The 26144-nt window shown below is 47.9% G+C and overlaps 1 protein-coding gene and 1 long non-coding RNA gene across 2 annotated transcripts in view; one reads left to right on the top strand and one right to left on the bottom strand.

Moving 5' to 3' along the window:
• LOC311510577 (uncharacterized protein) overlaps positions 1-18145 on the bottom strand; it is a 43823-nt gene extending 25678 nt beyond the window's left edge. The window contains exons 1-2 of the mRNA XM_084610347.1: positions 17864-18145; positions 17310-17364 (exon numbers count right to left, since the gene is read on the bottom strand). Coding sequence (XP_084466473.1) covers positions 17310-17364; positions 17864-18086 — 278 coding nt within the window. The 5' untranslated portion in view covers positions 18087-18145. The remainder of the gene's footprint in view (positions 1-17309; positions 17365-17863) is intronic.
• Positions 16824-23994, top strand: LOC311510579. The gene is made up of 3 exons (XR_014709108.1): positions 16824-17377; positions 22226-22303; positions 23379-23994. It is a non-coding gene; the product is annotated as an uncharacterized lncRNA (long non-coding RNA).
• The last annotated feature ends 2150 nt before the right edge of the window (positions 23995-26144 follow it).

Genomic DNA, 26144 nt, shown 5'->3' with positions numbered 1-26144 from the left:
CCGGCTGTTTTAAAAGAAGATGCGAGAATCCCTGCTGTCACAGCTCTGAAATAACCTGTCCATAGGGAAGCCTCTTCCTAACTGTAATCTCCATTGGCTGGAGGTCGCAGGAGAGTTTATAACCCATCCAAAATGCTTGGATTTTTGCTTTATTTATTAATATTTAATCTTTATTCCGCTAAAATTGGCATGACTGAGAAGCAAGCCTGCCATGGTCAAATGCGAACACAGAACATAGAGTGAGAGAGACAGTGAGTCTGTTAAGAAAACATCTCTCCTTGCTCTGCCCATCCCCAAGCCTGCCAGTTAAAATCTAGCTACCAGGGAATAAAACACTGTCCAATGTGGCATATATAGTTTACACCACCCTGTGCTTTTATCCACTCTGATCTCAACCATGATGCACTACTGTAACTAAATCTAGTACATACTAATCCATTCTCCCTTCACCCACTAGAGTGTTGGGCGAGATAGAAGAAACTGGGTCCTATGCATCCCATTCTTCCTCCCCCACTTAACGAGTGCAAGATTGTGCCCTTGAAATTCTTACCTTGTGGCATCCATTGTTCAATTTGCAGTGAGAACTATAGCATGGTCTAGTGGCCTGTGCATGGCATTAGGAACCAGGAACACCTGGGGTTCTGATACTGATTCTACCACTGCATGGCCTTGAGTAAGTCACTTCCCCTTTATGTGCCTCAGCTTCCCCATATGTGAAATAGGGCAAATAATACTAGTAGGGAGGGCTGAGGGCATATTGCCTTTCCTGCTGCAAGAGGAAGTTCATGGACCATCGTGGCTGCCTCTTCATGATGCGAGTTGCTTTCCCTTCTTGTCTTGAGTTGGGCAGAGGAAACCAGATGACCAGTTGTTTGTGCTTAAGACCCTGAGAATAAACCCACACTGTCCCACCCCTCCCCAGATGCTCTGGGCTGTATCTAATCTACCCACTGCTATGCCTCTCTGCTTTCAGCACTAACGAAATCAAGCAACTGCAGCACTGAGAAAGCCTGACCAATAATTGAAGCAGATTGAATACGCAGGGTAAAAGGGTAAAGACGGAAGGGTGTGCCCAGCTATGCAAGGCTAGCCGTGCCGTATTAATGGACAAAGAGTGCATTAAAAAACCAACAACACACAGTCTGCCTCTTTAAACTTGGAGATCAAAATCAGAGCAAGGGAGAGAGACACAGGGGAAATAAATCTCCTTTATTAATTATAAATCAGATACATATTGTGCCCAGCTTCATTCCGCCAGGCCTCACTGCTGCACGTACTTCAAACCAAGCTCCTTAAACATTAATGCTGAGCTCTTTGAACCTCTAGTGTTTTTCAGATGTGTAGGGCCAGAACAGGACAGAGTCTGCAGAAATCACTGCATGTTTCCTGTCCCAAGGTCTGGCTGCATTTTATGCTGTTAATTTCCATGAGTAATCTTCTCCCCGTTTCCCCCACGTCCAGCCATGCTCCTGGACCTCCCCCAACCCCGGTGGGTTCTTCCCCAGGACTTGGCTTCTGTTTCTGCTACTCGGCGCCATGTTCAAGGTACATCAGCAATCTCCTGCTGGTGGCTGTGCTCCCTTGCACAGCTCTGCTCCACAAAAGCTGGCTTCTACCCAACAGTGTGAGCTTTTTGATAGCAGCTCCAGGTTGGGCAGACTTGCTCACAGAAGGCCCTAGCTGAAACCAACCAACTGCAGTGTTGTGAACTCCTTCACCACAGTGCCTCATCGATGCCAGCCAGAATTCTGCCATTTCCATATTAACTAAGGACAACAAAACAAAGTGACTTGCCCAAGGTGTGCCAGAGTCCAGGTTTTCCGACTCCCAGTCATCTGCTCTGACAACCAGACTACAATGCCTCTTCAAGCTGGGACTGGAACCCAAGGAGACCTGTCTCCCCCATCTCCTAACCACTATACCAAATTCCTTTCCAGAGCCAGGAACAGAACTGAGGAGTCCTGACTTATCAACCCCGGCTCTAACCACTTGGTAACATGTTCTCCAAGGACAAGAAAATAGATTTGAGGCATCTCAGCTCCCAGCCACCCCTGCTGCAATCACTAGATGACAGTCCCTAATTAAAATGAAGCTTGATCCCAGTGCCACACCGTCCTTTCACCCCAAACAGTATAAAGAAAGATCCACCCCCCTTTAATCCAGTGTAACAAATCAGCGTTTCTTCTTACTCTAGCCTGGGACCAATTCATTTTTAATGCCTTTAGGCAGGAGTTCAGCAGGCTGAAGCTACCAGGACCTGCAGCAAAGCCCACTCTTACCCTGCCATCTTATTGGCTCATGGTGACATAATGGTGTTTATAGTTAAGCAATAAACCTTAAAGGGGCCCCCAAGAAAAAAGTCTCAGAAAGACAAATAATGGCCACTTTGTTTGTCAGTAGCTGGAGAGACCACTGCAGCGTCACCCCCTCCCACCGAAAAGTTATTGCTATCCCATTGCTGAGCAATGTTTGCTCAAAAGCCTCCCTAGGAAAATAGAACGTAAAGTCATCTAATGCAAAAAAAACCAAACCAAACCAAAACCAAGCTCAGTGCAGCCACAAGCAAAGCCCAAACCTTTCAGTTCGTTTCCAGGGCTTAGGCTGCTGTGAAACAGCTCTGAGCCAACCAAGCCTGCTGGGAAATCCTATGGAAATGAGCCATGCCAAGCCCCTCCCACTTTGAATTCCTAGATTCCTTGGTGCCACAAAGTAACCTTCCCTTCATTCGGCCTCCATAACTTTTTTTAAAATAGTCAATCAAACACAAAAGCACAGGGTGGCGTGCTAGGCTCAACCACTCCTTGCTCCTCCCGCTGGAAATCAGGAGGAGCCCAAGTGCTGTCACATTTAGGGCATGCAAGGGAAGCTGAGGCATCCATGGACCAGTGGATAGTGCAGTGGGGTTCTACATCTGCCAGCAGGACACAGGCTTGTACCTAAGCCTCCTCCAAAGGGGCTGAAGATATACAGGCACGTTTCCGAAGGCTTTATGTGCCAAGGATTTGGGAGCATGAGGTTTAAACGTGTCAGAACCAGTATTAGACCTGCTGTGTAAACACGCCTTGGGGCTCATCTGCTGGATGTCCATGGGCAAATCACTTTGCTTCTCTGTGCTTCAGTTTCCCCTCCCAACCTTTGTCTGGCTAGGGCTTGTCTATACAGCAAAGTTATACCGGTATATGATAGCGTATGAATTTAAACCGCTTTAGTTATATCAGTATAACTCCTTGTGTGGATACTCTTATTCTGGGATAAAAGTGCCTTTTTCCAGTTTAGTTTATGTTGCTTTGGAAATGGTTTAAGGTAAACTGAAAAAAGCCACTCTTATTCGGGAACGAGAGTGTGCACATGGGGAGTTATACTGGTAGTGCAATGGCACTTTGACTATAGCAGTATTACTGGGAAAATTCCTGGGGAGACAAGTGCTTAGGTGGGAAGCAGTTTGGGGCACAGACAGTCTCTTGCTCTGTATTTCTCAGTGCCCAGTGGGGCTGCAATCTCTGATCGGGTCTCTAGACTCTATTGCAATACAAAAGAATATTGCTGGGAAGACCAGACTTTTTATGGGGCAAGGGCCACCTCTTTGCACAGGCCTTCTCACAGTAATGGAACGGTGGCAGAGCTCAGCAACAGCCTGCTGGAACACAACCACCAGGGTGAATCCCCTTTGGACACAGAGGTGGAGAGTTTAAGTCATATCGTAGCCAGAACTTCATGCAGTTTTGTGTATATGATACATAGTCCATGATTATGGTGGCATTAGAAATGCACAGAGATACATAGCCAGGCACAGAAAAGGGGTTCTCCAGTGTGTAAGCCACCCCTGCAGTGAAGATATTCTCAAGGGTCAATCATGGCTGATCAGCCTCAGGTCATCGCACAGAATAGCAAGACACCACCCCAGGGTGAATAGTCATTGCTTTGCATGGTTGGCTATCCCCTGTCCTGGATTGATCTTCTTAGCATAGATGATTACTGCCATTCTTTGCAGCTGTGGGTGCTCTCACACCTTGTTGACCTGGAAAGTAATTCTTTGGTCCTGTGGGCCAAGTGACCCTTTGGTGCTGTAGTCGGTCACTTCTGGGTGTTGCAGATGGTCACTCCTTAGAGTACATGGCCATTCTTTTGCATGGCTAGGCATTGCTGCTGGACCAGTAAAAAATGAGGGAGGCAGGATTTCTCGGGAGAAAGGCCCACGAGCCATGCCCTGCAGCTGTGGGATAAACAGCAGCAACAAGCTGTGTTGCTCTCCCTCTGTGTCCCAGCCTAGTTAGCAGCACTGGGAAAGGCTCTGGGAGCTGCCAGGCAGACAAAGGCCCCCATTGTGGCTGGAGTGACAGGGGATTGAGTGGTACTGCTTGCTTCTCTTAGCACCCCGAGCTACTCACATGTCAGCTCCCAGCACCTGCACTGGGGGGTGGGAGGCTGCAGGGAGGGAGGTCACGGGCTGTTAGAGCTTTGGGTTGCATCTCCTTGCTTTGACACCTGTTATAGCTGTTCTCCCCCCAGCCCCATCCCAGCTCCTCCCTTGTCCTGTAACACCATATTATACGCATTTTGAACAGACCCATCGCTAGGGTGTTCCTCCCTGTCTCCTCTTTCCCTCACACACTCCCTCCCTTTTTCTCGGTCTCTCTCCTTGCAAACACTCCCTCCCGCTCACACTGTCTCTTTCCATCAGACACACCTTCAATCAGGCACCGCTCCCTGTCTTGCTCTGTCTCCTCCACACTACACTCCCTCTCCTTCTTTCTCTGTCACACACATTCCATCCCTGGGTCTGTCATTCTTGCACACACATGCACTTCACACTCAACCTCTTCCCTGTCTCGGGTCTCACTCCTCTCTTCCCTATGTCTCAGTGTCTACCTAGCTCTCTCTCTCTCTCTGCACATTCCCTCCTTCTTTTTCTGCCTCTCATGCATTCCCTTGCTCTTTTTCTTCCCTTCCCTGTCTTGGACCAGCTCCCTTCATTCTCTCCAGACAGCACAGAGGAGGGCTCCACGTTTCTGACCCTACAGACTCACTTGCTCTCCTTGTCACAAGAGAAAGCAGCTCGTATTTCACAGAGCATGAGGTCTTTTTATCTTGTCCGTGTTACAACGTTCACTGGACAGTTGCACGTTTTGCAGAGTGTTTTATTGGCTCTTCTCCTCCTGGCTGTTAGATACATTGTTCTGCTTTTTTCAGTAGTGAAATAGGAGGCATGTACTGCTTTCCAGCCTCTTCCCCGCCCCAATCTAATCTCATGAAAAAGTTATTTATAGGCATCGATTTTTTTGGCCTCTTTCCCCATTTCCTTTCTTATGTGAAGCCATCCAGCAAGGAAACAAAACCCCAGCACAAAACTTCTACAACATACAGGAGAATGTGCTGTTTAATTAGTTTCCAAACTCTGTGCGGGAGGGGCTTTCTCTTATTTCAGCTGGGGACCCTGAGCAGACTACTGTAATAAAATAATTAAATAACAACAGATTTCAACTTGGGAGCAATCTAATTAGGATACAATAGGGATCAACCTTAACCTGGGTCCAAAACTTGAACAATCATGTGGTGGGTTCTCCACCATGTGAAGTTTTAAAATCAAGACCGGATGTCTTTCTTCAAGAGATGCTCTAGCTCACATAGAAGTTATGGGTTTGATGTAGAAATTACTGGGTGAGGTTCTCTGGCTGTGTTAGCAGGAGCTCAGACTAGATAATCATAATGGTCCCTTCTGGCCTTCATATGACTACTCAACCCAAATCCTCAGAACATAGGACTGGAAGGGGCCTTTTGGGTCATTGAGTCCAGTCCCTGGCTATATCACCGGCAACTCCATCATATCCTCCCATTCATAAACTTATCAAGCTCCATGTTCAAACCACTTAGGTGGCTTGCCCCCACTACTCTGGTGGTTAGAAACCTTCTTCTAAACCTTGACCCCAAAATCCTGAACTCCTGAATCTTCACCCTGAAATCCAAAACAACTCCTCTCAGCCTTCACCCTCCACACGCAAACCAATCACTCTGAATCTCCACTCTGAGGTGGGAACCTTTTTGGAGTGTTGAAAGACATTTGGGTTTCTCCTGTTGTTTTTCATTCTTATTGCTGACTCTGTGCGCAGTGAAAAAGTCATTGGGATACAGGATCTATGGTCAGAGCTGAGCTGGAGTATAAATAAACGCCAATCTATGCTTATCTAGTCTGAAAGAATTCGTTTCAAATGCAAAACCAATGTCAAAACATATCAGAGGTAAAATGATTGTATGTTACTACCGTTGTGTTCAGATTCAACTGTGTTTCTCCGTATGTGTGTATTTGTGTATGTGTGTGTAACTGTGTATTCCTGAGTGTATGTGTTATGTCAAGTGCTATCCGTGAGTGTGTGTCTACTTGCATGCCTGTATGTGTATTTGTGTAAGTGTCTATATGTGAAACTGTATTTGGGTTTCTGTGTGTCACTGATAGTGTGTTTGTGTCTGTGTGATAGTGTGTGGCTGCATATCTATGTGACCGTGTGTCTGTGCGTGAGGGTGGGTGACTGTGTGCCTGTCAGACGGTATGAGTGCGTCTGCGTGTGTGAGACTATGTAATCTGTATGTGTGTGTCTGCCTGTCAGACTATCAGAGCGCCTGAATGTGTGAGTGTGTGTGAGGTAGCAGACAACTTCTGAAACTGGCAGAGTCAGCCACCAGAAAAAAGAAAACCCTGTCTCTTTAACAGTGCTCTGTGGGCCTCCAATAAGGGGCCATTTTTCCTTTTTATAGTGAATTTCAGTGGGCGTGTTCCTTTAAGTAAACCTCTTGGAGCTATAAATAAAACTCAAAGGAGCAGTAATTGTAGGTCTGTGGAGAGACTGAGCTCCAGACCCCAATTTCAGTTCCCCTCGCTGAGATTAATTCACCATGGCAGGCTCCCTGCTAAAAATAAAACCCGGAGCATTGGGCAGGGGCTCAATTAAAAGGCACCAAAAAGACAGAAAAATTGATTTGGAGGCAGCCAAATTTTCCATCCCCCCTCTCTCCTCCCCTCCCCCCACAAATTAGACTCCTCCCAGTTACTGGAAGTTACCAAAAAAATCCCGGCTCAGCTTGGATTTTACATTAAACGAGAAGGTTTCTCATCTCTTCTGGCCTGTAAGTGGGGGTGGGTGGGGATGGGGACCCCTCTCCATGTTAAAGAGGGCAAAAACTGGTGGCACAAACCCTGGTTTGATTTTCTTGGGTGGGGGTGGCACAGAATGGTGTGGGAGGGGGAACATAGGGGCTAAAAGGGAGACTTCTCTGACATTATATGACCCCGCACATGGTCCACAACCTTCTCCCTGATACACTAAAAGGATCTTGGCTCCTACTGCTTTAAATGCTGGCTGAATTTCCGCAAACAGGGCACATAGCATCCTTGCTGCTGGGAGGAGAAAAGAACGATGTTTTCTCACTGACATCCATGATTTGCAGAGCCCCAAGATGTGAGGGGCCTGGGAATCAGGCTGGGAGTGCCCCACTCTCTCTCAGCCAGGAGGAATGATTGAAAACACAAGTTGTCCCTGACGTTCAGCAGAATGGGGTTGACCATGAGCTGCATGTCTTCCCAGGGGGCCGCATAAAAGGGAAGACCCAGAGGAGTTACTGGCGTTGCTTGTGCTTGGAGGCAGGCTGGGAAAATTCATCCCTGCTGTAGCTCCCCTGAAGTCAGTGGAGTTACAGGAGGGATGAATTTGGACCACATGGTTCATTGACAAATGAATTAATTATTTCTTCATCGATCTGCAGTCGGGCTGGTGTCTGTCAGAGAGGGTGGGAGCTGACTGCACCATCCCAGATACAGGGACCTACCTAGCTAGACAAGGACTGTACCTTTCTCTCTGTTTGTGCGGCATGTAGCATGATGGGGGCCCCAACTTGGTTAGCCTCTGGGTGCTACTACTGCATAAAGGTTAAATAATAATAGTGTCACCTCCCTGGCTTCCATTTAGTGTCTCACGGGAATACACACCCTGACACTTCCTTTGGTCATCATAACCATCCCCAGCAGGTCAAAGCCTACATAGAGCTGATGAAAACGATTCTGGAGGTTGTGGGAGATTTCCCATAGTGCAGTGGGATAATGGATGGGACCTTTGGTCTCCCCTCCCCCTTTCTGCTGCAGCTAATTGTTTCTGAGCCGTGCAGAAGTAACGGATCAACAATTCCTTCCCATTTCTCTTGGGTTTATTCTTTGTGGACACGGTAAATTTTACCCTGAACTTTCTTTCCTTATGTTGTGTTTTATTTAAATCCCCAGGGGAGAAGGCTCATCTTGTGTTCTATTTGTGAACAGAATCTTTCCTTCCCTAAGCGCTGGATCAACATGTATCCTATAGAAAAGTGGGAGCAAAAGGGGTCACTTTATCTTCAGACAGAAAAGAGACTTTGCAACTTTCCTCCAAATTCAGAAGGAATACTCTCCCTTGGTTCTTTCTTTTTGGTTGGGAATAGAGTCGATACCCATTCTGAATTTAATGGCTCATTCCATTTACACTGGGGCAATCCCAGGCTTTCTCAGCACTCTCTTACTACATTATTTGGGGCTCTCTAGCCTCCGCAGAATATGAACATTATTTGAAAGACTATTTAACTGTTCTAAAAGTAACCTGGAATTAAATTAACATCATCATGGCATTAAAAGAGTAATAATGATAGATTAAATTTCTCTACTGCTTTTCATTCTAAAGAATCCCAAAGCGCTTTACAAAATCTTCTCTCTCCATACAAACCCTCTTCTATTGATCTATCTATCCCCACTGATACCGCCAACTAGCCAGCTAGCTAGCTGTCCATCCCCATACATACTGCTTGCCCATCTATCTGTCTATTCCCATACAGTCCTCTTCTAATCACTAACATGTGTGTCTGTGTTTGTGTGTGCGTGTATACATACACATACAGAGGGATCACTACCCCACTGAAATGCAGTAGTTTACAGCAATGTCCATATTTGTTTAGTGTTTCTTAGGACAGGGAGGGAAGAAGAATTTTCTCTCCCACCTAGCCTGATTCAAGACACAAGGTACCAAATTCATCTTTGGCGCAAGTGAAGCCAGTGGAATGAATGAATTTGGAGAGTTCTTCAGGGATGTTTCCTGGGTTATTAAAATTACCATCCACTGCACTAATTTAGATCGAAAACACAAGATCCTGCAAAACACATCAGTGGAACCACAACATTTTGTGGCTGCTGACACTGCAAATGCCACTTTCACCCTCATTTTTAAAAAACAGTAGCAAGCCCTATAATTATCTGAAACATCAGAAGAAGATCCGATAGCAATATAACAATTGCATGACCACCTAGGATTTTACAGTCACCACTCTGCTGCACAGCTGGGTTACTCAGAACTTCACAGCAACAGTGGAGATAAATCTCAGGACATCGTGCTCCAAACAGCACAGGTGGACTACCACTTGATCTAAAGGAGAATCACCACTAGGTGTCAGTAGTGCAGGGTCTATGATTCACAGTTGAGCAGTTCTGATTCCATCCAGAGAAGGGCACACACAAGTCAGTTCATCACAATATTAACCCTCATTCCATGCAGCCATCTAAACAACCCCTAAGGAAAAAAAGCTCTGTCCAGGTACACAGTATAAAGTCTTAGAAAACCAATAAGCTGACTTTTAGAAAGGGACCATGGTGTTCTGGTTAAGGCACTGCAGTGGGACTCAGAAGATTTGCGTTCAATTCCTGCGTCTACCAAGGACACCCTGTGTGACCTTGGGCAAGTCACTTTATCTTTCTGGGCCTCAGTTCCCCATCTGTAAAATGGAGACAATGGTCTTTTGTTGTAGTTGTCTGTCATCTACATAGGCGGTAAACTCTTAGAGGCAGGGATTGTCTCTTACTATAGGTTTGTGCAGGTCCAGCAAATTGGGGTTGTGGTCTCTATGCACTATTGATTCACAATGAGACTTAGGCTCTTAGGTGCCTAAGTGACTTTTGAAAATGGGAATTAAGCTCCTAAGTCACTTAGGTGCTTTTGAAAATTTCAAACCAGATCTCAACACAGACCCTTTAGAAAATCCCCTGCCCCCAAATGCGGAGCATGTACTCTCTGATCCACCCTTCACACCTAACTAATTCCCCTTGAAAAGTCCAGAGACAGAAGATACCAGCCTGTTGCCTAAACACTCTTGATTTCATGGCCTGCACTCAGTGGGAAGCCTGGCCTAGGCTAGCTCATGCATTTCAATACAGCCATGTCAAAGCTTAACTTTACTTCTGATGGGAGAAAATTCCAGAGGAGAGGCTCTGCTACCAAGCACACTTTAAGAATGTAAGAACCACCCAGACTGGGTCAGACCAAAGGTCCATCTAGCCCAGTACCCTGTCTACCGACAGTGGCCAATGCCAGGTGCCCCAGAGGGAATGAACAGAACAGGGAATCATCCAGTGATCCATCCCCTGTCGCCCATTCCCAGCTTCTGGCAAACAGAGGCTAGGGACACCTTCCTGCCAGACTTCCACAAGCACCATGCTAGAGGCTGTCAGGGCAATGCTAGCAGGCATAGGTGGCCTGAAGATAACGAGGGTCTAGACCACCTTGAATAGCACCTGGAAGCGAAATGGCTGAGCCTGGAATACAAGTGTTCCCCATGGGCAGAAAGGGGGCAGCACATTCTTAGTCCTGCCATGAGTGCAGGGGACGGGACTAGATGACCTCTCGAGTCCTAGGATTCAGTGATTCCACAGTAGCTTCCAAGTGGCCTTTGGGCATAGCCTCAGGTGGAACATCTTGGCAGCTACTCAGCTTTCAGGTGTCCTTAACTGGCCCCAGTGTGATGAGGACCTGCAGAGGCTGTATGTGCCACATTGCATGCCTCCTTCACTGCCATCCCCAGGCGTAGGAGAGCTCCTAAAAGCGCAGGTGCAGTGACTTGCCCCAGTTCACACATCCAGTCAGTGGTGGAGCCGGGAACAAACTGTGTCTCCTCATCTAACCACTAGACCCCACTCCTCTCCCAGGGCTTGGAATAGGTTGCAAGAGTCCTGGCTCCCAGTACATTCTCTAACCACTAGATCCACACTGCCTCCAAGGACTAGGAATAGAAATAGCCAGGTATCCTGACTCCGAATTACAAGCTCTAACCATTAGGGGAGAGATTTTCAAATGCTTAAAAGGCAATTAGGAGCCCATATCTCACTGAAAGTCACTGGACACCTCACTCCCATTTGTGCTTTCCCTCCTTTCCCCAGATCCATATTCCCTCCTATTCCTGGGAATAGAACAAAGGGATACTGACGAGAAGACCCCTCAACCACTAGATCACACTCCCTTTTAGGGTGGGGATAGAAAACAGAGATTTTGACTGCCACTCATATGCTCTAACCATTAGACTTCACACTCTCTCAGATTACATTATATGAGCCATCACTCTCCAGTTCAGTTTTGTTTTTTTAAATTGAATCTTTGAAGTTACACAAAAATTGGGGGAGTGGTAAATAATGAAGAGGACAAGCCACGGATACAGTGATCTGGATTGCTTGGTAAGCTGGGCACAACCAAATAATATATATTTTAATCCAGAAAAATGGAAATATAGACATCTAGGAACAAAGAAGGTAGGCCAGACTGAAAGGCTGGGGGACTCTATCCTGGAACTCTGGAAAAGATTTGGGGTCATGGGTAGATCATCAGCTGAACATGAGCTCCCCTGCAATGCTGTGGCTAAAAGAGCTAATGCCATCCTGGGGTGCATAAGCAGGAGAATCTTAACTAGGAGCAGAGAGGATAGTTTACCTCTGTATTTGGCACTGGTCCAACCACTGCTGGCATACTGTGTCCAGTTCTGCTGTCCACAATTCAAGAAGGATGTTGATAAATTGGAGAGGGTTCAGAGAAGAGCCACAAGAATGATTAAAGGATTAGAAAATATGCCTGATAGTGATAGACTCCAGGAGCTCAATCTATTCATCTTAACAAAGAGAAGGTTAAGGGGTGACTTGATTGCAGTCTATAAGTATCTACATGGGGAACAAATATTTAATAATGGGCTGTTAAATCTAGCAGAGAAAGGTCTAACACGATCCTATGGCTGGTAGTTGAAGCTAGACAAATTCAGACTGGAAATAAGGTGTACATTTTTAACACTGAGGGTAATTAACCACTGGAACAATTTACCAAGGTTCATGGTGGATTCATCACTGATCATTTTTAAATCAAGGTGGTTTGTTTTTTCTCAAAGATCTGTTCTGGGAATTATTTTGGGGCAGTTCTCTAGCCTGTGTTATACAGGAGGTCAGACTAGATGATCCCAGTGGACCCTTCTGGCTTTGGAATCTCTGAATCGATTAGCAAAACAAATCTGTCATTGATGGCAAAGTTCTTGGGTTTTTTGGGACACTCAGTCTTGTTATTTTTTAATTATGTGAATTTTGTGCTGCTGAAAGGTGCCCAATTTACTGCCCTGCAGGTTTAGGGACAGCATGGGCAGCATCCATCAGATGCTGCTACGTGAGGGTGCCTCAAGCCTGATCTGGGGCCCACCTCTCAGTGGACTAATGTCCCTCCTGTTAAAGAAGAACTGGAGTCAGCTGTGATGAGTATAAAAGAGATTCTTTATTCAGACTGTTGGATACAGACAGACCCTGTGGTTCTCTCTGGCTCCCAGCCTGTACTGCCTGGTATCAGCACACAAGGCTTCCTAGGGAATAGACTACTGGGTACACTACTGGGGGAGAGGGTAATTCAGCCAACATGGGGGCCTCTTAGGGACAATTGCATGGTGGGTTGTAACCTTTCTACACCGAGCAGAACTGAGAGTCACCAACTCTACATCACACCAGCTGCCAACCAGCCTTCAGATTTCTGTCACTCCCAACTTAGGCTGGAACCAAACCAGTGAGAGGATACAAGACCTTATAGCCCAGAGGCAGGCAGACCTGCTTGACTCAAACAATTTCATAAACATCCAGGAAGATTTTCTCCCCATCCCCCCTTTCATCTGTATGAACAAGCCCAACACCAGGAGAAAGGACTTTGCATGCCAACTTTCTGCTCCCCTTAAAGCAAGGTCTGGCGACAAGCTGACACCACCGTAATTACAGTGTTGGGAGCTGCGATGCTGTAATTGATGGGGAGAAGCGCCATCAGTGTGTCATCTCCTTGAAAGAAAGTTGTGTTTAAATAAAGGATAAAGGCAGTAACCCTAGTTGCATTGGGACTGAGTCTCCATTTGCCCTTCAGCTCGTGCAGTCATTTATATCAGGGCAAAAGTGAGTGTAAGGTCCAGTTCAGAACAGGGGTGTTTTGACACCCATTTTTCACTGGTGTAAATCAATACACATAGTGCAGGGCAAAGGTCAGTATCATTATCCCCATTTTACAGATGGGGGAACTGAGGCACAGAGAGGTGAAGTGACTTGCCCAGTGTCACCCAGCAGGCCATTGGCAGAGCAGGAAAGAGAATCCTGGTCTACTGAGTCACAGTCCAGTATTGTATCCACTAAGCCAAACTTCTTCTCTCACCGTGAAATGGTGCCTTTGACTAGGGGAGCAACACACCTGTAGCGGGTAGCAGCCCAAGTGAGGGAGCCTGTAGAAATGACTGGCTAAATCCCAGTGGGGTGTTAATGACCGCTGTGACTCTGCTGGAGTCTGTGCAGTTGCACCTGCTTAGACCAGGGCTGAACTTGGCCCTGTGTTTCTTGGGAGGGTGTGACAGAATCGTAGGAGTTCAAGATGGACACTAACAATACATCGCTCTTTACAGAGTACTTTTTCATTCCTAGATCTCAAAGCTCATGAAAGGAGGACAGAATTGTTATCTCCATTTTGTAGCTGGGGACAATGTGCAGGGGGTGAAGTGGCTTGCCCAAGGTCATGCGGTGGAACAGAACCCAGATCTCATCCCTAGGTCATACTGCCTCCCACAGAAAAAAGAACGGTTAGGGCCCATCTCCCTGTCTGTTGGAGGATTGTTCCCCACAGGCATACAAAGGAAACCTCTCTCGCTGAGAGCGACTCAGAAGGGAGGGATATAAATCAAGATAATGAGATTAACACAGCTGAATAGAGCATGTCCTGTTGCACACTCTGTTCCTCAGTGCTTTGTCTAGTTGAGTTTTAAGGGCCACATTCCCAAAGGGCCTTCTTAATGGTGCCTGCAATATATTTGCCACTGCAGTCCTTTGCATATGCTAATCTCACAGGGGCATGCTCAGCTATCTAACTGTACCTGCAGCTAACCAGTTTGGATACAGACATGCTTGGAAATCCAACAGGCAGGGAATAAAAACAGGAGGCTATCTGAATATTTGGTCCTATGGGTCTCTAATGATGGTAAGGGTCATCCCTCTTTTAGTTTCACAGCCCTGCATTTTGACCTAGTGAGAGCATGGAATTAAGGTCAATCCTAGGCCTGAGAATTAGGACTTGGGTATATTCCCAGCTCTTGGAGAGGAATGGAGTCTAGTGGTTAGAGCAGCTGGAGCTGGAAGTCAGGACAACTGGATTCTATTCCCAGTTCTGGGAGGGCAGTGTGATCTATTGGTCAGGGAGCCCAGAGAACAGCAGTCTGTTCTTGCCTTGCTCACTGACTTGCTGCGCTACCTTAGGTAAATTGATTCTGTTTACCTTTATGGGAAATGAGGAATAATGATTCCCACATCATGTGCGCTGTGGGGTGAGCCTTAGTAGTTTAATGTTGGTGAAGCTCATTGAGACGCTCCGGGGGAGGGCTAGGACATGTCTATTGGGGAGGCAATATTCCACCTTTGCGGAGAAATGAACTTGACCCCTGACCTCCAGACTGAAACGGGCAGAAGGTATTGATCTGGAATGGAACCTTCCTGCCTTTAAGGATTCCAGAGAAGGGAATGGAGGGGCTGGCATCTATTAAGAACAGGCACTTGGTCTCCTCCAGACTCTCTGTCCCTCCTCTTCCAGATCTTCTCCTTTACCGCTCTAAATGTGCTCATTGTTTCCCGTTCATTAACACCATTACATTTTACACTTACATTTTATAGCGCTCTAACTTGCTGGCTCAGGGGTGTGAAAAATCACCCCCCTGAACACAGCAAGTCTGAGCGCTTTAAAGCACTAGTGTGGACAGGCTCCGAGCGCTGGGAGCCGTGCTCCCAGCTCGCGCTCAGGGAGGTGGGTTACCAGGAGCGCTAGGAGAGCTGTCTCCCAGCGCTCGTGTGTGACCACACTCACATTTCAAAGCACTGCTGTAGTTTCTAGTGTAGACGTAGCCTTAGATGCCCACATCATTTGCAGATTCAGGGCCGCCCTTTCTCCAGGACCAGCCTCTCCTGCCCCTCCCTTCTGCCTCCCTCTTCTTCACAGCTGCCTGGCAGTGAAGCCTCTCTCAAGCATGTCACCTTACAAAGCCAAGCAAAACATAAGAGCTAGCTAGCAGAACCCCGGCACATCTGACCCCCAGTCTGTATGGGCAAATAGCACCCTGCAGCGGAAGCTACATCAGCAGGGATAGGTATTGAAACGGTGGTAGAACAATAAGCACAGGCGAGACCTATCCCTTACTCCATGCATAAATGAGGCTCTGTAATTTTATGCTCATCCAGGGCCTTCCATGCTGCAGGATCCGGAACTGTTCGACAGACTAGGGGCCAGATTCTGATCTCACTTATACCAGTGCAAAGTCAGCGGAGTTACTCCTGTTTTATACTGGTGCCACTAAGATCAGAGGGCCCGATGCGTCCCTCGTGGCATTTTATGCTGGTGTAACTACAGACTGACTTCATTGCTGTTACTCCTGATTTACCCTGGTATAAGAAAGAGCTGAGGACCAGACCCAAAATTTGGCCATAGCTATAGATGAAATGATATAGATTACTATCTCTACGATCTATCTGTGATTGTAAACTTTTCAGGGACAGAGCTTTTTGCCTTTTTGTTCTGTGTTTGTACAGTGCCTATCATACTGGGTTTCTGGTCCCTGGCTGAGATTCCACAGTACAGATAATATTATTAGTAATGGTCATACTAGATACTGATTACACGATAGATTATGGGACTGGTTCTGATCTTACACCAGTTTTGCATTGGTTACTAGAGTTACTTCTGATTTACACTGGCATGACTGAGGTCGGAACCGGGCCCTGTCTATCTGTCTAGGTTGCATATGCAATCCCCATAAGTATAGTAGGTTCTCCTGGTGTATTACAACCTTACTCCTGTATCTACCTATGACAACAATAAATTACGCCTTGAAATCCTCCCCAGTTCACTGACCTTCCACCCTTTATATCTGATTCTCACTGTATGTGAAGCCTCTGTAACTCAGATGTGCAAAAGAACCCTCCAGGTGACTGAGGGTCTGAGCTTTCAGCTGTGGAACTGATGGGAGAGGATTTCCCCCGCTGGAGTTTATTCCCCTTTTCCTCCCCCACCCCTGGAGGTGGCTAGCACTAAACCATCTCTGCTCAGGGATGTTTTTTTTATCACTGGCTCATAAACAGACTTCTGAAGAACCATGTTTTTCCCCTTTGACTTCTTCAACGTACCAGGCTGGACCAAAGATTAGTAAATTTCCCCTTGATCTTCCCTATAAAGACAGGCCCAGATCCTCAGTTGGTATAAATCAGCATAGGCCATGGAGCGCTGGCAATTTACAGCCTGTAAGGATTTGTCCTTTTGTATCCCCTTCCCATCTGATCAGTAAATTTAAAAAGCCAAACCTCTCTCACCCCTTTCATTCCTAAAGGGCTTCCACAAACTTTACCATCCATTAGAAACACCAGTTCCTACATGCAGGGCGTGAGAGAGAGACGTCCTGCAGTATATTAGCAGGAGATAAAAGAAAAGCCCGCTCGCTCTCCCCCCAGCAGGCGAGGGTGTGTGAGCTGTGACAGCCCGACCTCCTGCGCCTTCCAGGCACCGCAGACCGGCTCCGGCCGGAGCCAGACTAGGGGAAAGACCTTCCCTTTCCCCCCGCGGCTGGCCAGACCAGTGGGGAGGGAAGCCCGAGGACGCCGGCAAAGCGGCGAGTGTCGCCCTTGACCTTCCCGAGCTGGCGGGGAGGCTGCGGAGGAGCGAAGGAGGAGCTGTCTCGCCCTCTCGGCTCTCGGGGAAGTGTCGGAGCGGATCAGGAGGCGAGGGCTGCCCCCACCAGAGGCGGGCCGCCGGGGGACCACAGCGCCTCCGCCGCCCGAGCCCCGGGCAGTAGCGAGCAAGAGGCAGGTCTCCGCCCGGGGACTGAGGGGGGCCGCGGGGGGCGGGCGGCGCTGGAGGCTTTGGGGACCTGGCCGCCCGAAGCCGCTTTCCCCCCTGCCCGGTGGGGCAGACACACAAAGATGTGTAAAGTAAAACAAACCCGCTACTTACAGCGTCTGGCTTCGGAGCCTGGCTCTCGCCGGCGGGCGGGCTGCAATTTCGGTAGCTGCAAAAAATAAGTAAGTCGAGTTAAGAAAGCCGAGCGGCCTGGGTAGCTTCCCCTGCCGGGTGTGTGGGTGTATGTGGGGATCTGGGCCGGAACGTCTCTCTCTTTTGTGCATTTCCAGCTCTCAAGGCGCTAGAGATTATGCCCGGCTCTCTCCTCTCGTTTCTCCCGTTGGCCCATCGCTTTTCACGGGTGGTGTTGTCGCGTTTCTCAGTTAATTGGAGCAAAGGGGTGGGGGGGTGGGGGGGTCCTCATTTCTAACCGGGGGGGGGCGGCGGGAATCAGGAAGCTGGGGGAAGGTTTGGGGGCACAAAAAGTGTGTGTGTGTGGGTGGGTGGGGGTTAAAAATAACCCCACCCTTGAATAGTCCTGGAGCCTTCCCCGAGCTCGAGCCCCGGAGAGCCCCGTTTGGTGGAGCTGAAGGAGCAAAGCGGCGCAAACCTTAGCTGCCCTTCCACCGCCGCAGGCAAGAGCCCCCCACCCCCGGCAAGATACTCACACCTGGCGTCGAGGGTGCGGCTGTTGTAACGGAGTGGGAGTGGGAGTGTGTGGTAGCCAGCCAGATGTGTAACACAGAAGGAAGAAGGACAAGTAAACCGAGGGCTTTCTAAGGAGGTCTCCTTCTTGCGCTCCGTCCTGTAAAGGCACTGGGCGGGGGAGGGCAGAAGATGAAGTTGTCTCTCCTCGTCTGTTACAGTTTCAGGGAGGTTATTTGGGGGCATCCCGACCCGCGCGCTCCTTCTCTCGCTCTCTCCTCCCCTCCCCTAAGCCCCAGTCAAATCCAGATATAGATCAATGCATATGTGGATGGATAGATAAATATATACACACATCCCATCGGTGGGCAGCCAGGAAGGGGGGGCGGAGGGGGGGGTCATATCAGGGCAGATGGTGTCACAGGATTGGCCGCTTGGAAAACCGAGGGCTTTTCTCATTGGCCACGGGCCCTAAAGACTGATATTTTTTTTAGAACATTCACTTCTTGGACATGGGGGGGTTGCAGACAAGCTGCCAAGTAGCAGACTTTAACCCTCAGCCTGCCGGGCTGCAAGGCGCAATAAGCAGCCATTGAGGATACTGAAGGCGGAGAGATTTGTCCCCCCTCCTCTTTCCTGCCCCTGGCCTGTGATTTCATTCCATCCTTGCCAAGGATCCTCTCCTCACCGCCCCCTGGACCCCTGCATTCGGGCCACGGCTCTTTGCAAAGGGAACAAGGCTTGTCCAAGTCAGGGTGGTGGAGTATGACAGGCCTAGCTGTGCAGTAGTCTGGCCGAGCCCCCATGCCTGCAGGAGTTTTAATTCAAAACTGGACAAAAGGCTAGAAAATGTCCCGTAGCGAATGATACCGCATGGCTCCCTTGTCAGGGTGGGACCAAACTGGTCTGTCTGGGCTAGCTCCTCTGCTGGTGTAAATGGAGCAACTTACACCAGCTCAGGATCTGGCCTTAAGAAGGAGAGGGGTTGTTTAGGGTGGAACCAGGGGGTTGAATTAAGTGAAGTGGGGTGAAATGAGCAAGGAGAAATTGTGGATGAATTGGACAGAAGAAAAAGAAGTGATTGAATGATCAGTTGGCTAGTGGAGCTAGCTCCTGAAGGAAGGGGTGGTACCACCGTCCCTTGGGATGTTTAACGCTGGCTGGGCAAAGCCCCAGGGAATAACAAGCCTGCCCTGGTCAGGAGATGGACTGTTCTGCTTGATTCTATGACAAGCAGATGACAATCAGGAAATTCCCATCTGGAGCTTGCCACCCCTCCCTTGGCTCACCCTGCTGTGCTGGAGTCTGGTGCAGTAGCAAGGGCCAGCTTCTGTTTCACTGACAATGACAGTGTGCATTTGGAATAACTCCACCAAAGTCAACGGGATCCCTCTGGATTTACACCGCAGTAACTGAGATCAGAGTCTGGCCCTGCACCGATGGAGCTACTCCAGTAAAAATCAAGCCCCCACCCCAATTCACTCCCTAGTTCATCTGGTCCCAGCAGTAGTGAAAAGGGAGGTGTGGTATTTTCACCACTGTGCTTCCGAACCACGGAGCAGACCTTGTGCCCTGCCCTGCCATTCCTGCTCCTTCCCTTGCGACATCAGAACTAGACTGGGCAAGAATGCTAGTAAATGTACAATCGTAAATAATCTTCTACCGGCCGAATAGAGGAACTGGGGCGGAGGGTGGTTTTCCATCGCTAATGTCTATCATTATGTTTCTGTTAAATCTGGATAGAAGATGATTTATCATGTATGTTATGGTAGCACATAGACGCCCCAGTGAGGATGGGAAACTGTCTGCACTTGGTGCTGGACAGATGCCTACTGCTCCCTGCCTATAGATGGGTCAGGCTTTGCTAGAACCAGACAGGACACAGGCAAGGGGTCTGATCCTCCATTGCCCTGCCCCTTGTGCAGTCATTACCCCCAGGCAGAGTCAGAGAAAACTGCTACCATTCTAAACCCACTTTGCACGGGCGCAATGGACAGTGAGGCCCGTTGCCTTTCCCAGGTCTGGAGAAAAGCATGTGAGTGTGGTGAATGTGTCCTGGGGGAGAAAGGAGGGGTGCCAAGGCCCTTGCAGGAAGGGGTACCTAGAAGCTATAATGAAGGAGGCTGCTTTGGTGAGTATGGGATGGGCAGGGTCCCAACTGAATCCTCTCATGTTACATCCCCCCCCGCCCCCCACGAGAGCCTCCCGTGGATCTGGAAACCTGCACATTATTCCATGAGTCTTTAATTATTTGCTACCTAATGACCCACCTCCTGGGTCTCCAGTGCCAGCAAGAGAGAGTAAATAATAATTATACCCTTTCCAGGCTGTTATCCCCCGCACTCTGCCCCCACTTGAAGTTCTGTCTCGCCCTCTTATTTCCTGGTCAGGTCTCCTGGGATAAAAGGCTGGAGCAGGACTAGATAATGAAGCGGTCTTGGGATCTTACCAGCTGCCCTGGGGATTGGTGGCCCTGTGACTTCCTGACAAGCCAGACAGCCTGCCTCCATGCCACCTTAGTCTGGGGTCTCAAAAACTGAACAAACTCAAATCAGGTTAACTCTTGCATTGAAAACTGCAAGGAAAACCCAGGGCCCTGAAAGGAGCCGTGTTGAGGGCACTTTTTCTTCTGAGTCAGCATTGCCCAAAAGCCTTAGCAAGAAATGAGGGACACTGTACTGCTGGGAGCGTTGTGAGGTGACTGAGTAGGGGGTGCTCTCCCCATGGGGTCAGCACGGACAGTAATGCCTCGGAGTGGTGCTGAGTACTAGGACCCCAGCTATAACCTGGTGTATTGGTTGTCTACCTTACAAGATCCAAGCAGAGGACAATTACTTGGGAGCAAGTCACTTCTCTGCTCTATGCCTTTGTCTCTTTAAAATGGAGGTAATACTGACCTAGTTCACAGGGGCATTGGGAAGTTGAATTAGCTCAGGACTGAGCTGTGTATTGAAGATAATCATTTTCCTTTCCCTAGCACTTTCCATCCAAAGATCTCAAAGGGCTTTACAAATATTAATTAAATTAACTTCACAGTCAAGTCGTGAAGAATCATTCACTGACTCTGAGGCACTGAGAGAGGAAACAATATATCTAAAATCCCACAAAAAGTTTGTGCAAGACCTTGGAATAGACATCAGGAGTCAGGAGTCCCAGTCCCTGCTTCTCTAATTACTAGACCACAGTCCCTCCAGGAGTTCTGATTCTCAACGCCACTGCTTTAACCATTGGATCCCACACCACTCCTGGAGCTGAGAACAGACCCTACAAGTCCTGACTCAAGATGGGAGAGTCTATGGGGACAGTGGAGCTGTGTCCTTGGGTACCAGCTGGATGAAATGGACGAAAGAAATCTCATGAGATTATCATGCAAGGTTTCTGCCATCTTGAGTCCCCCCCATGCTCTAACCACTAATTCATGCAGAGTTACCAGTAGAACCCAGGAGTTCTGATTCCTGCTCTCGCTCTAACCACTAGATCCTACACTCCTCCCAGAGCTGGGAATAGAGCCCATGAGTCTGGGACTCTCCTGAACACAATGGAGGGTGAGGAATTTTGAGTGGTGGTATAACTAGATGGAATATTTAGTATGAACGGACGGACCGGAAATATTTCCCATCAGCGAGGACTGTTTCCCTCAGGGAAGGGATGAAAGCGCCACGGGGAGTGGATTGTATAGATAACCCTATTCTGGCTGCTATCTAGTCTCTAGACTAACTTGGTCTAGTACATAAAGCACTGGACTAGGACCCAGGAGACCTAGGTCCTGTTTTTGGTGCTGTCTGTGGCCTTGGCCAAGTCACTTCCTCTCTCCATGCCTCAGTTTCCTCTCCCATTGTTTCCCTGACAATAAGCTCTTCAGGGCAGGGACTGTCTCTCTCTCTCTGTGTACAGCACCCAGTAAAAAGGAGCTCTAATCTAAGCTGGGAGGCCATGGGCACTGCTGTAATATGCATAGTAGTAGAAAGCAAGCCTTTTCCCTCTTTTCTATGGTTGTGATTGTGTTTAAACACCAAGCAAATCCCTCCAGAGTGCTCAGCTCTGATCTCTCCCTCTTAGACCTTTGTGCTGTGGATTATTCCCCCTCACCCACAGTGAAGGAGATTCCCCATGGAAAATGCCACTGGAGAGCCAGACAAAAAGTCATGGCAGGGATGGGTACATCCCCCAACTTCAGAACCATACTTGTCCTGCCCAACACTGCCCTCTGCTGGGTTTAGACTCCTGACAGCTCCCAGATGCCTTCAGGCAGACTCTGCGTCTGCCTTCTTGGGCCACTGCACCCCACAAAGCCAGCTGGGATGCAGCAGCTACTGAGAGCAGCAGAAGCACGGAAGCATTAGATAATAAAATTGTTGTTTGTAATTTTTATTTTCTGATTTTAGTGGTTGCTCTTCATGTACTGCTGGGGGAAAACTGGGACCTAAGTATCCTCATCTTCTACTCTGGCCTATCCTCCACAAGTGAGTCTAGAATCTAAGAACCTTAACATATACTGTGTTGACACCTAAACTGCTGCAAGATCTTGAATTCCCCTCCCTGAGGTAGGCCTAGAACCCAGTAGTTCTGATCACTGATCACCAGTCCCCAGCCCCAACCACCAGGCCACATTGCCTCCTTTTCACTGGTATGCAGTAAACACATTTCAGCTGAAAGCTGAATTTGATGCACCAGTGAACAACTGGGGCACGAATGCTTTGGTCCAGTAAGCCTGGCATTAAAGAACAGGAGCCCCACTGGGGATGGATGGAAAGTTTTAGCAGCTGCCAGTTTTTTCTGGAGTCATGATTTATTTCATATTACAGAAGAACAGTGCAGATGCTGTAGGTCAGCTGGACAGCACTAGCATAGATCTGCTTGGAGTGACTTGTAACTTGCAGGGGAATAATGGGCATCCTAAATTCTGTCCCTAGCTTTGGGAGGGCGTGTTCTCTAGCAGCTAGAGCAAGGGACGGGGAATCCAGACTCCCCGCTTCTATTCCTAGCTTCAGGTGAGAGTGTGATCTAGCACCGAAAGAAGGTGAGGAAAGACATCAGGACTCTTGGGTTCTAGCTTTGAGGGTAGTGATTAGAGTACAAGGCTTCTGGGTTCTTTTCTTCACATCTATAGAAGGGAAGTGTGGTCTAGGTGTGAGTGCAGTAGCAGCTGAAATCCAGCATTCTGTTCTTAGCCCTGCATAAGAGAGTGATTAGAGCAGAGAACTGGAAATCAGGACTCCTGGGTTCTAGGTCTAGTTTTGTTTGGGGGTTTTGGTTTTTTTGGTCATCTCTGTATGTGCCTTGGTGCCATTCAGTCAATTCATTGCTCTGTGCCACAACTTCCCCACATGTAAAATAGATTATAACAATATTGACTCGCTGGCCTGGAAGTAATAAGGCTTAGTTTAGCTAACGCCTGTAGAGCTGTGTGATCTTGTGTGGGAAGGGCCAAGGAAGATCAAACTATTCTTGTTATAAACTAACCTCAGGAGGCAGAGTGGAGAGGCTGAGGTAGAGCAATGCTATATATGACTGCAATACGTTTTAACCCAATAACAGGTCCTCCATCGCTAACATTCAGAGATGTGGTTAGCCTCGAGAGAACTCAAAGCCTGTACAGGTTCTGACCAAAGCCCTGGACTGTGTCAGTTGCTATGTGCATCAGTTAAACCGACAGCACCTCTCCCTCGAGTCTCCTAACCACAGCACCAAGCTACTCCTTGGACAAGGGGAGGGAGCTTTCTCCTGTGCATGTCTCAGTTCAAGGGGGGAACCAACCACGTTCAAAAGGGCTTTGGGTTGTCTGGTTCCCTGCCAGAGAAGCTTTGGATTTAAACGTTATTAACGAATTGGAGCAAATAGCAGCTGTTTTCCCCCGAGGCCGTTGGGAATGTGAGTGGGGGATCCTCAGGCAGACAGATGGATCCAAGCTGGGCAGAACTTGTGGCGTTAGCTTCTTCAGGGCCAGGGAGTCATGCCTTTGCTTTTCCCAATTCTGTTTTCTACAGAAGATGCTCAGAGGGTTAAGGGTAGCCGTACAAGGCCAGAGATAGAGAGATAGATAGATAGATAGATATTGGATGTTCAATGTTTCCCATCCCAAAGAGTTTTTGAGATTTAGAAAATTTTCCCATCCTGAATCAAGATGAAAAGTCAAAACCTCAAAAAATTTTGTGAAGTGATGAACTAGAAGAAGAATCAACCTGGGTCAATTGAAATGTTTTTGTTTCAATATGTTGGAGTTTGACTTTTTTTTTCAAACTTCTTTCGTCTAAATGTATTATGGAAGTATATGTGTGTTGCTAATGTATGTACATGTAAGGGAGGGTGTGTGTATGTAGATTGTGTATGACTTTGTGTGTGTACAGCTAATATGTGTGTGTATAAGGAAAGGTATGGGGGGTGTAGAAAATGTGTGCATATGGGAATGTGTGCATAGATTGTGCAGGTATATGTGTGTATATATTTTGTGCATGAGTGTGTACAATTTGTGTGTATATGAATAAGGGAGTGTGTGTATGCCTCTAGATTGTGTGACTCCCCCTGTGTATATAGCTAATATACGCCTGTGTGTGTCTGCTTGTGAATGTGTGTACATGTAAGGGAGCGTATATGTGTACAGACTGAGTGTGTGTTTGGGCACACAAGGGAGTAGGTGTAAGGGAGCGTGCCTGCAGATTTTATGTTGTGTGCGTGGGACTCGCTAAAGAGCTGGGCCGGGAGAGGAAGGGGCCGCCCTGCTGCAGCAGAGAGAGCTCTGGCATCCGGATGCTGAGGCTCCAGGGCCACATGGGGCTAGCTCAGCTCCTGTGATCTCCCATAACCCCGTGCAGGTGGCAGACAGCAGCTGTTACTGCTGCAGTTTAGGTATCATCCAGCACTGCGATAACTGGGGCTGTCTCTTAAAGGGGACAGCGTTATCTTCCTGGCAGAATTGGGCACAAGAAACTGCTTCCCCCTTGAAAAGGCTGCAGATTGTGTGAAGAAGAGCCAGGTTAATAATGCAGAATTTGCACACAAATCATAGAAACGCAGGGCTGGAAAGGACCTCCATAGGTTGTCCTGTCCAGCCCCCTGCATTAAGGCAAGACTCAGTATTCTAGACCGCTCCTGACAGGTGTTTGTCTAACCCATTCTTGAAAACCTCCAATGATGGAGATTCCACAACATCCCGTGGTCGTTTGTTCCAGTGACTAACAACTGGCATTTCTGGCCAAGTGCTTAGAAAGCAAGTGACTGTGACCCAGGGCCTCTGGGTTCCCTTCCCAGTTCTGAGAGGGAGTTTGGGCAAAATCCAGGACCAGGAGTCAAGATTCTTTGAGGATAGTATCAGTGCAGTCTAGTGGCCAGAGTAGGGGCCTTGGTAGCCAGACTCCTGGCTTTAAGCTCTAGCACTGCTGATGGGGTGTGGATCTAGTACTCTGAGATGTGGAAAATAGGATCCATGGGTTCTATTCCTGGTTCTGCTGATGTGTCTTTCTTTGCAATCTTGGACAAGTCATTTTTCCCAGTGTTACATTGGAGACACTCCCTCTCACCAGACTTCAGTGATGCAAGATGGTGGAAACCTTGTGGGACATCAGCTGATTTCACTAGATTCAAGAGGGTGGAAATCTCACAATATCAGCTCATTTTACCAGATTTCAGTGATTCAGGATGGCAGAAATCTTGCACAATACCAACTAATCTCACGAGACTTTTTCCACCCTGGAGCAGCAACAGCTCACAATTTTTGTGCACCATTGAACCTGAAGCTTCCTTCTCATTCTGCCTCATACCCCGTATCACCAATGCGAAGTGTTCAAAAATCAAGAGCCGGGCCACCAAAAATAACAAGACGGGATTAAACAGACAGATTTTTTAAAAAATCATAATTTTTAAAATTCTTTTTCTTTGCCTTCTGTTTTTTGAGTCTTTCAATTACAGTTGGATCATGATTTCAAGCATTTCTCTGCAATCCTGAGGGCTAGAAACTTATTTTTTATTTTTAAAGAAAAGGTGAAATTCTCACCTAGTCACCTGCCTCCAGGACCTGGGACTTGAAGAAAAACACCAAATATTCCATGGCGGCTTATAATAAAATGGTGAGAGTTGGCAATGCTGCATACCTGAACTTCAGCCGAATTAGATTGGAAGCTCTTTGGGGCAGGGACTGGGTTTTGTTCTGTGTCTGTGCAGAGCCTCGTGTAATCCTGGTCCTAGTCTAGAGCCGGGGCTTCTTGGCACTACCGCAATACACCGAAGAAATAATGTACAGCCCCTAGCACAATGGGGTCCTGTTCATGACTGGGGCTACAATAATATAAATAATGATCATAATAATTA

The sequence above is a fragment of the Lepidochelys olivacea genome (genome assembly GCF_965140295.1).
Source record: "Lepidochelys olivacea isolate rLepOli2 genome assembly, chromosome: 20".
Lineage (NCBI taxonomy): Eukaryota > Metazoa > Chordata > Testudines > Cheloniidae > Lepidochelys > Lepidochelys olivacea.
The sequence above is the reverse complement of the archived record's forward strand: the minus strand, read 5'-3'. Positions and strand labels throughout refer to the sequence as shown.